The 10864-nt window shown below is 44.6% G+C and overlaps 1 protein-coding gene across 3 annotated transcripts in view; it reads left to right on the top strand.

The window, feature by feature from the left end:
* Window positions 1-70: 70 nt before the first annotated feature.
* Window positions 71-10864, top strand: part of CPSF3 (cleavage and polyadenylation specific factor 3) — a 39394-nt gene continuing 28600 nt past the window's right edge. The window contains exons 1-7 of one of the 3 annotated variants that reach the window (XM_045447781.1): window positions 71-257; window positions 4689-4752; window positions 5830-5927; window positions 7045-7173; window positions 8395-8572; window positions 9748-9837; window positions 10286-10436. In XM_045447781.1, the coding sequence (XP_045303737.1) occupies window positions 208-257; window positions 4689-4752; window positions 5830-5927; window positions 7045-7173; window positions 8395-8572; window positions 9748-9837; window positions 10286-10436 (760 nt within the window). In that variant the 5' untranslated portion in view covers window positions 71-207. Of the gene's footprint in view, window positions 258-3557; window positions 4541-4688; window positions 4753-5829; window positions 5928-7044; window positions 7174-8394; window positions 8573-9747; window positions 9838-10285; window positions 10437-10864 lie in introns of those variants that run through there. The other 2 variants (XR_006703869.1, XM_045447782.1) reach the window with 2 other exon arrangements.

Here is a 10864-nt window from a genome sequence, read left to right as displayed (position 1 = left end):
GACTCCGCTGAGGGGAGGAACCTCGCGTCCCGGTTTCTCCGACCGGAAGTCGGGGGGAGGAGCTTAGTGTCGCGGGCGCCGGAGGGCCGGAAGTTGTGCCCTGGATGGATGGGCTTCTCCTACCTGTGGTTCCCCGAGGTTCTGCTTCCAATTTAGAAAGACTCCGTGACCTGATCCTCAGCCCCGCTTCGCCTTCAGACTTCCGAGATGTCTGCGATTCCTGCTGAGGAAAGTGACCAGCTGCTGATCCGACCCCTGTAAGGGACCAGCGCGAGAGGGAATGAAGCCACGGGCTGTGAGAGGCGAGGAGGGGTAACCGGATGTTTGGCCGCCTCAGTCGCCCGCCCGCACGCTCGCAGGCCTCGGGAGCCTGCCCTTGGTCCGCAGTTGCGGGCCAGGCCTCTCGGGCTGAAGGGGTTTGGAGAACTGTGGATCGGAACGGGCCTGCTAGGTTGAATGGGACTTTGCTTTTTCTTCAGTCTCAGGGGAGAGTGTGTGGGAGTTGGGGGCGGGAAAAGATGTCTCTTTGGGCCGCTGGGCGCTTTCCTAGACGCTCAAGAGTGGAAGCGGCAATGCAGATGACGGCAGGATGAGACGAGGACCTGGGTTAAGCTCTGGCAGGTGTGAAGAGCCAGATCTGTTTCTTACGTTACCTCCAGGACTTGACATTTGCCAGGATGTGAAAGAGGAAATAAATGAGCTCTGAGTTTTGACCTTCTGACTTCAGACCCCAGCAGAATAAGGAAGGGAGAAAGAGGAGAAAGAGCAGAGATGTGAAGGACAAAAACTCAAACCTTGATTGTCCACGAGAGAAGGCTAGTCTTTGAGTGGAGCTGGCCTTCTGCCAGAGAAACACTTCACAGATCTAGAATGCTGCTTAGAACTTAGACGAAGTGGAGAACTTTGTCCTAGAGATGAGCGGTTGGCGTTCACAAATGCATGTTTAGGTAGAAGTTAGCATCGCATTCACTCGTGCATTTTTCAAAAGGTCGACAGTGTCTCTGCATCCATCCAGTAAGGATTAGTTGAGCACCTACCGGAGACATAACAGGTCCCCCGCTGCTTAGTTCACGCCTGTCCTCTCTCCCTGTGTTCAGCGAACACTGAGCAAGTGTCAAGCATCACACTAGGCACTAAGACAGCGCTGAGTTAACTGAATTCACTCTTGGTACCAATAGCAATGCAAAGTGAAAAGTTCTGGAGAGATCGTTTGGAACAATAGGAGACCATTACTTCGGGGTCAGATGTGGAATTCAGTCCCTACTCTCATTTGCTAGGACAGCAACCTCACTGAACCCATTTCTTCACGTTTAAATAATACAGCAACACATTGCAAGGAGTGAAGCTCATAGTAGGTGCTCAGTAAATGGTAACTCTTAGAAGAGTACCGATAGGCATTGCGCTGAGTGCTGGGAGACTACGGAAAAGGGATTTCTAACAAGCTGACAAGCAAAACCTAGCTCCTGTATCCCGGCGGATGCAGTGCTGAGTCCTAAGGAATAAGTAGGAATTAACGACCGGTAAAGTGTCGGGCAAGGATGTTCCAGGCAGAGGAAGTGGCCCATGTGAAAAAGAGTGGTCACAGTGTGTGGCTGGTTTCCTCATGGCTGTGGCTGAAAGATGAGCTGGTGAGGTGGGAGAAAGGCTGTCAGGGACCAGCTTATGAAGGATTCTGTATACATACTAAGGAGTTTGGGTGTTTGTCATGTGAGTTCTAGAGAGCCAATGAAGGCTTTAAGCATGGATGAGATACAGTGGGAATTCGGCTTTAGGGAGATCGCTCCTAAGAATCTTCTCGCTTTAGGAAGATCTCTCCTAAGATCCCTCCTTTAGGAAGATCTGCTCCAGCAGTGTAGCAGATGAGTGAGTTCAGTGGAGGGAATCCAGGAGGAATGTAATGGAAATAATCCAAGTAAAAAGCAGTGAGGGCTTGGCAGGAATGAGATGAGCATTGAATGAATCGGAAAGTAGGTTTCAGAGAGTAAGGAGGTGACATCTTTACAGCTTTGTAGCTGATCAGATGTATTGGAAGGGGCAGTTGTGGGGAGGAGTGGTAGGAGGTCTTGGGTTCCTAAGCTGAGCAGCTGGTAAGGGGTCGTGTTAGTCACTTGAGTACAGGAGCTGGGGCAGTTCTGGAATAAAGGTGGGAGTTCTGCTGTGTTATAACAGCTTTATTGAAATACGATTTACATACCATACGGCTCATTAAAAGAGTACAATTCAGTGGTTTCTAGTATATTCAGAGTTGTAAGACCATCACCACTAATTCCAGAGCATTGTCCTCATGCCAAATATAAGCCCTGTACCCATTAGCAGTCACCCCCATGTCCTCCCAACTTCCCCAGCTCCTGGCCACCATTACTCTGCTGTCCTTCTCTACAGATTTGCCAATTCTGGACATCTCACTTAAATGGGATCGTATGATATGTAACCTTTTGTGACTGGCTTTGACTTCTTTCACTTAGCCTTATGTTTCCAAGGTTTATAATTTGGAAGTTTTTGTCATTCAGCAAGAACTTCTTGAGATTTACCGCATACCAGGCGCTACAGCTAAATAGTGTAAGAAAGACAATGCCTCTGCTCTTAGGGAGCCTTCATTTTAATAGAAACAAACCGTAAGTGGATATAGTAACCTCGTGTAGGTATAAATGTTGTGATAGGTAGAGTTGTGCGAAGGGCAAAGGAGAGGAGGTAGTCAAGAGGAGGCCTCAGAAGGTGACATTTGGACGGAGATCTAGATGTACAAAGGAGCCAATCGTGTCAACATCTGAGGGCAGAGCATTCTAGGGAAAAAGAGCAAGGACAAGGGACTTGAGGTGAAGACGAGTTTGGCGTATTTGACCATGAGGTGCCTGTGGGATTTGCCAGTAGAAATACCTAACCGCCTACAAGTACAGACTTGGAACTCATCAGCATGTCACACGTGTGGGACCGGAGATCACGGAGCCTGAGAAGAGGGCCGAGGAGAGGCCGCGCAGTGTCAACGTTTGAAGTGTGGGCAGAGGCCTGTGAGTGTAGGGAAACTCCAGAGGAAAACCAGTGAGACCGAGGAGAGCGTGACTCAGAAACACCAAGGGAGAAGAGCCCAAAATCCCAGGCCGGCTTGAACGGCGAGGAGCCGCCGAGAGGCCAGCGGCAGGGAGTGCGGGGCTCTCAGGAGGCGGCCGCGCAGAGGAGAGGCGTGGGAACCGAGGGGAATCAGAAGGGAGGCCTTTTAATGTTAGGGTGAGAACGCCGCGGCAGGTCTGGGTCGTGAGGCAAAAGTAGGCGGGAGGGGAGGCGTCCAGGGCCTCCGGAGGACAGAGCGTGCAGAGCGGACATCCGTAGTGGCAAGGTCAGCCTTGGACAGAAAGAGAGCTCTGTTGTGTTGCTACAGGAGAAATGGAGGGGAAATATGTGGGTTAGTTGGGAGGTGAAGTTGAGGAAACTGGCAAACAAGCTGTATGTTTTTTTAACATTTATTATTTATTTTGGAGAGACAGAAAGAAACAGAGTGTAAGCGCAGGAGGGGCAGAGAGGGGGAGTCACAGAATCCGAAGCAGGCTCCAGCTGTCAGCCCAGAGCCCGATGCGCGGCTCGAACCCACGAACCGTGAGACCATGACCTGAGCTGAAGGCTGAGCCCCCCCCCGCGCCCCTAAGCTGTATGTTTTTTGATGCAGAGAAGGCCCCTGCCTCAAGTGAAGAAGAAAGAAGGTTGGGAAAGTTAGGAAAGAGGACAAAGTTTGAAATCGTCGCTGTGGAAACTCTTAAGAGAAAACTGAGCTGGGGACACCTAAGAAGTTGCCTAGAGGGCCAGTTAACGTGGGCAGCCAGGAACTCATGGCAGCACCACGGTTGTTTGATTTTTGTTCATCAGAGTCCCCCTGGATGGTAGGATCTCCATTTGGAGATGGGGCCGCCCCATGTCTGTCTCCCAGTGAGTGGACCGAGGTCCTCGAAGTCAGGGTCCGTGTAACAGGCATTTCCGTATGCGAGGCACGTAGAGTACAGAGGCACGTTCAGGGAGTGAATTCAGTGTTAGCTAGAATGGGTGGGAAAAGGCATCAGAGAAGGTGAGGGACTGGAAAAATGGGTGGGGCTTAGCTTCAAGTGCATCTTAGGATAATTGGAAATTAGGCTCTTTTACTCATTTAGGGAGAAAGGAGAATAGCCTAATCACTTGGCATCCAGCACCCTGAAATAACAAACTAGAGGGAAAAGGGACTGAGGTTCACAGCCAGGAATAAAATAAGTCTATTTAAATCTAAGCTATGTAGTAAATGCATGATTTTCCTACAGAAAATGAAAGAATTTGGAAGTTCTTACGGGTTCACACTCAAGTGCTGATCCTAAAAGTATGACCAGATAATCTGCATAACCGCTAGATTACATTTCCGTTAACATCATAATTTAGCCCTAACATTCCGAAGATTGGATTTAACCTTGGGCTTCACGTATCTGCACCGTCTCCTCTCAAGTTTTAGCAACTGCCAAATCCCTGAACTCCCAAGGGTTAAGTTCCATCTTTTCCCACACTGACACCGCTCTTCCCTATCTTTGTAAGTTTCTAGAACTCTTACCTGCCTCAGATAAGTGTTATCATCAAAATGGGGTACTATTTAAGTTGTAAAAAAGAAAGTTTGGATTTATTGGGCTTGATTTTGATTGTTTCTAATCATTTTTACTTCTCCCCTTGAATGTTTGCAGTGGAGCTGGGCAAGAAGTAGGAAGATCATGTATTATCCTGGAGTTCAAAGGAAGAAAAATAATGGTAATTATTTTGTAGAGAGGTTAATAGTACAGCTGTGTCTGCATTGGGGGTTAGGTCTTTCCTGGTACTGTAGCTGTCTGTTCAGCTCCCAGAAAAATGTCATAGTTTGTATATGTAGCCTGTGCTGCATAATGTTAACGTGAATAACGTAGACTTCTGTGTAGTAATTTGACGAAACATTAAGTTAACTGAGAAGATGTATTCTAAAACTGTAAAATTGTCAACCAGGTCCCTCTTCTGCTCATGGAGGGTCGGGTCAAACCAACTGGCCCCACCCGCCGTGGAGGACAGCCAAGGAACTGAGTGCCGGAACAGGTGCAGAGCCCCAGCCACCCCCATGCTGCCCGGGATGATAGAGCCCTGGTTCGGCAGTGTAGATACCGAAGTTCGGGGGCCCCTGACCTTAGGCAAGGCAGTCTGCCCCTCTATGCCCGTTTCCTTGTCTGAAAGACAAGAGATGATCTACAGAGTCCTCACTAGAAAGGCATTTCAGTGGCTCATCTTGTTCCTGTGGTTCCACTTCTCTTGCTTCTCCGAATCATTAAAGAACAGGCATACGCCAGATACTGTCATCGTTCTAGTCATTTATTGTATGAATGTGGTAGTAATGCCCCCAAAATGAGTAGGTAACTCATTAATGACTGACTTTTAAGAACTCATTCCCTAATATGTTAAAATACTTACGTTGCCCTGACCCGGTCGGTTTCCCATTTTTGATTAGCATCTTCTCACAATAGGTCTGGTAGTAGTGAATCTCTGAACTTAAAATGCCCCCCATGTTCTGATAACCAAGGTTTTTGAAAAAGAGTTCGTGCATTGTTAGTTTGCATTCACAAAACCAGCTGAAGAGAAGGTGTCTTAGATCTCGTTTCCTATGACTGAAATGTGGGCTGTGTTTTATGTTTGAGAAGCTAGAATTGTTAGCGGCATCTGTGCCACGTTGACTAACAACTGGATTCCAGATGTCAGTGTGTGCAGTCCGTCTTAATGGCGTGTGTGATGGATTTGTTATAAATACTGTTTATTAAATAAGTTTTAATAACGTGTAGGAAACTGTGATCCTTTTTTCTCTTTCAGTTGGACTGCGGGATCCACCCTGGCCTGGAAGGAATGGATGCACTTCCTTATATTGATTTAATTGACCCCGCTGAGATTGATCTCCTGTTAATTAGTCAGTAGGTCCTTTTCTTTACTCATGACACGCTTTTTCAAGAACTTTCACTCTAAAGATCATTATCAGATTTTAAGACTACTAGGAATCATATTGCAGTCGGGTAGGACAACACTCCCTCTTGGCATCACGGGTTCGAGACACTTATGGGGCTCCTGGGTGGCTCATTGGGTTAAGCATCTGACTCTTGACCCCGGCTCAGGTCATGCTCTCACGGTTCACGAAATTAAGCCCCGCATCAGGCTCTGTGCTGACAGAATGAAGCCTGCTTGGGATTCTCTCTCTCTCCCTCTGTCTCTCTGCCCCTCCTCCATTCATGCCCCCTTGTGTGCACATGTGCGCGTGCTATCTCTCTCTCTCTCACTCACTCACTCAGAATAAATAAGTTTAACTTCAGAGACACTTACTCTGAAAAACTTACTTTCCTGCTTGTAGAGTACGTGAGAAAGAGATAGCATACACTTTGGATCACTGTAAAACTTGAGACCAAGAAAGCCCTTTCGCAGAATATCTCCTTGAGGTCACTGTCCTTGACACACCTTATAGGAACTTCATTTGTAAATGTTTTGGCTTCATCCCACTGAAGTGCTTATTATGATTCTGGCTGTCAAGAGGAGGTTTGGGTATGTTCCTCCTTCTGTAATTATCATTGGTAAATGTTTTGATGTTTAAAAAATACTTCCAGTGTCGTCTGTATGGCAGGCCTGGATGCATTATTCCTTCCCTCTGGGTATAACCTAGCCTTGGTGTTCTGAAAGTATCCATATGCCGTTGTTACATAGAACTTTGCTGCACAGTCAGCAGCAGTTTGATTTCAGGTGGTATTTGATGGATAATACTTTAAGAATTGACAGAATCTGGGGCGCCTGGGTGGCTCAGTCAGTTAAGCGTCTGACTTCAGCTCAGGTCATGATCTCGCGGTTTGTGAGTTCAAGCCCCGCATCGGGCTCTGTGCTGACGGCTCAGAGCCTGGGGCCTGTTTCTGATTCTGTGTCTCCCTCTCTCTCTCTGACCCTCCCCCGTTCATGCTCTGTCTCTCTCTGTCTCAAAAATAAATAAACGTTAAAAAAATTTTTAAATAAAAAAATAGAATTGACAGAATCTTCTTGTTTCTTTTTAAGTTTCCATCTGGATCACTGTGGAGCTTTGCCCTGGTTTCTACAGAAGACCAGTTTCAAAGGAAGGACATTTATGACTCACGCTACAAAAGCTATTTATAGATGGCTTCTCTCAGATTATGTCAAAGTTAGGTAAATACCTCTATTAGATTTATACAGGGATTTGATTCTACAGAAGACATATAGTTCAAGATATGGACCTTTTTATGTTTTGAAGTGAGACACTCTTTTTGTTCACAAGGATGTCATTCATCTGTCAGTATCAACTCCTCAGATACCCAGCATGTACCTAGCACCTTCCTGGCCATAAAGTCTTTACGAACTTTTTACATCCTTTTGAATCTTTGTAATTTAAGTGAATTATAAGGTATGCTAGCAGTATTCTATAAACAGAATTTTATGATTTTCTTAAAATTTAAGATCAGGTACATGATATAGTGACATACACTGAAATGTTATTTTAGATTATTTGATCAAAGCACATTACCGTCGGAAATGAAAGTTTCCCGAGGGAGGTTTTTCCAGTTTTAAGAGGATAATCAGACAAGCTACAAGTATTTTTGTGATACGTACAGCATACGTTTTTAGCCTTGGAAAGCTTACTGTTTAATTTGTATATTCCAGGAGTAGCTTGGATACAATTGATTACTCTTCACATATAAATACAAAAGAATGGAAGAGGTGCCCTTAGTAATAATTATTCTGCTTAACACTTGAATGATATTTACCATGTGCAGACACAGTCCGCACTCCTCAGCATGTTAACTCATTTAATCTTCATATCAACTTCATGATGCACGTTCTGTTAAGAATCCCATTGTACAGGTGATGGACCGGAGGCACAGAGAGACTAGGTGACGTGCCTGTGATGGTCGTAGTAAGAGACAAAGCTACGATTTAGACCCAAGCAATCTGGCACTAGAGTCCGTGCCCTTAGCCACCACTCCCTTTTGCTTTTTTGGAAGTACATTAGTATAATTTTCAGGAGAAAACTTCCACTCCCCTTTTTAGAGAAATCTCACATCCTGATACGAGAATCTCTGTTCAATGCATATGAGCCAGTTTGTCACTGGGGAGTGTTGGGGCAGAAAAAGACGCGGAGAAATACCGTCATAGAGTACTTTGCCTTAATTTACTATGTACTTTGCTTAAAATCATGTTTTGTAGCTGTATACACCAAACATTTTTATTATTATAATTGCAGAATTAAAAAATGTCCGAGAGATTCTAAATAGTGTAATCCATGAGGTGAAATAACTTTGTGGCTCCTTCATTCACAGACAGTCTCTGAGTTTCAAGAGTTTAAAAAATCTGACTTTCACTTTTTTCTCGTTGACATCTTTGACAATTTAGTAACATATCAGCAGACGATATGCTGTACACGGAGACAGATTTGGAAGAGAGCATGGACAAAATCGAAACCATCAACTTTCATGAAGTTAAAGAAGTTGCAGGAATCAAGTTTTGGTGTTACCATGCAGGCCACGTTCTAGGAGCTGCCATGTTCATGATTGAGATCGCGGGCGTGAAGGTACTTTTGCTCTGGCAACTTCCTCCCCAGAAGTAATGAGTGCAGAGCTTTGTGCCAGCAAGCGATACTGAAGAAAGTTCCGTAAGACTTGCAGAGTGCTACACACTGAAACATAGGATAAAATTAAATTGAGACTTCTTCCCTTTAAATATCACAGTTCGTACCCCTACGGTACAACTTCCTCTATCGCGACTGTAAAGAGTAAAATAAGCCTCTTAAAAGACTAACGTTCTTTCACAATATTATAGGATCAGTTCCTTTCCAGCGTCCTTTAGGAGAATGATGAGGGCAGAACTTTCTTCCTGGCTGCACCTATTTAACAGCAAACTGTGATTTGGCATTCACGTGTAAGCCCCTGAAGGGGGTGCTGCATGAGTGACAGGTGTTAATCAGAACAGATCCTTGCTGCCATCCTTGAGGGAAAAAGACAAAGGGAGTCAATGAACTTGTCAAAGACTGGTGGATGGCCGCACCAGCACTTACTTCCGGTGCATGTTGGATCACTTGGGGAGCCTTATTAAAAACACTCATTGAATCAATCTGAGGGTGTGGCTTTGCCCTTTTTTTTTTTTTCTTTTTAAGTTTTCTAGGTGATTCCTATGTGTAGGCAGAGCTGAGAATCGATGCTCCGGCGTAATATTGTCCTGAATAGTTAGCAGCCGCTCATAGATGTGAAACGTTTACATATCGAGTTATACTAAGTATTGCTAAATCATTTATCCTTACTGTTTGCTCAGAGGCACAAAAAATAAGTAGAGAATAACACTAAGGCAGATCGATATTCCCATGTGAAACTTGGTGCTTACCCTCCTATGGTTTTTATCCTCCATTTTAGATGGTTTTTCCTTATACCTCAGTAGATTTCTTTCCTCATGCCCTTTTCCTCTTGGGTGTTCAGAACACCTTCTTAAGTTTATTAATACACAGGTTACCTGTGCTGGATGCGTCTGGGAGTGTATCATTCCCCCAAGTTAAGAGGGGATAATTGAAACACTGGATGGTTTATGACTGAACTAAGTTATACACTTTGAATTATTAATATTGCATCTAAGTTTCATCCCTTGTGGGCTGTTGTTTCTACTGAAATTCACCTTCAGATTTTATGAGCTAAATATATTTACTAGTAAAACAAAGCCTTCCAAATCCTGACTTTCTAGCTCTATTTTTTTTCACAGCTTTTGTACACAGGTGATTTCTCAAGACAAGAAGATAGACACTTAATGGCAGCTGAAATTCCAAATATTAAACCTGACATTCTCATTATTGTAAGTGTTAGTGTGGTGTATTTTATTTTATTATTTGCTTAAATGTTTATTTGTTTATTTTGAGAGAGAGAGGGCGAGAGAAAGTGTGGGTGGGGGGGGGCAGAGAGAGAGAGAGAATCCCAAGTTGGCAGCTCAGAGCCGACATGGGCCTTGAACCCACAAACTGTAGGATCATGACCTGAGCCAAAGTTGGATGCTTAACCAACGCCACCCAGGCGTCCCAGTCCTGATGCCATTTTCTAAAAGTCTCTTACTGCTTGGCCAGATCTGAATTCTAACATTTTTATTTGCTCTTTTTTTCCAATTAGTATTATAACAGTATGTGTTCAAGTAAATGGCATGTTAATGGAGAAACGAGTCACTTTGCTTCTGCATTTTATTGATGTTTCACTTTTGTATTCTTTGAGAATCGTCAATCTTGGTCTCCTACCTCTAATGTGTTATTTAGGAATCTACGTATGGGACGCACATCCATGAGAAGCGTGAAGAGAGAGAAGCAAGATTCTGTAACACTGTTCATGACATTGTAAACAGAGGGGGCAGAGGCCTCATTCCCGTCTTTGCTCTTGGAAGGGCTCAGGAGCTGCTCTTGATCTTAGGTATGCTTTTCCTTTTTATTTGGGGGATTTTCATAATCTTGGAGTGTGGCTCTATCAAGATAATTGCCTGGCCTTGGCTAGATCATTCTGTCTTTCCAGGCTTCAGTTTCTGCATCTAAAAGCAGATGTGGAGCTGTAAAAGCCCCGAGAAACAGTGGCCCTTGGGCGCTGCTACTGGGAATATAAATATTTCCCCCTTCTGGTTGCCATCAGCCTCAGAATTCTCTGTAGTGAGCTCAGAAGTCCGAAAAATCTGCTACCCTTTGATCCAGCAGTACCATGTGTGGGAAATAAATGACGTAAAGACAATTTTATGAATAAGAGTAATCATTGCTTCAGTATTTTTAAAGAAATATCATGTCAGTAAATATCACCTTGTAGGAAAAAATCATGTCACAGATGAGTAATTATATGTTGGCACATAAAAT

This window comes from Leopardus geoffroyi, chromosome A3 (assembly GCF_018350155.1).
Source record: "Leopardus geoffroyi isolate Oge1 chromosome A3, O.geoffroyi_Oge1_pat1.0, whole genome shotgun sequence".
Lineage (NCBI taxonomy): Eukaryota > Metazoa > Chordata > Mammalia > Carnivora > Felidae > Leopardus > Leopardus geoffroyi.
Note: the sequence above shows the minus strand (reverse complement) of the source record. Positions and strands in the feature narration are given on the sequence as shown.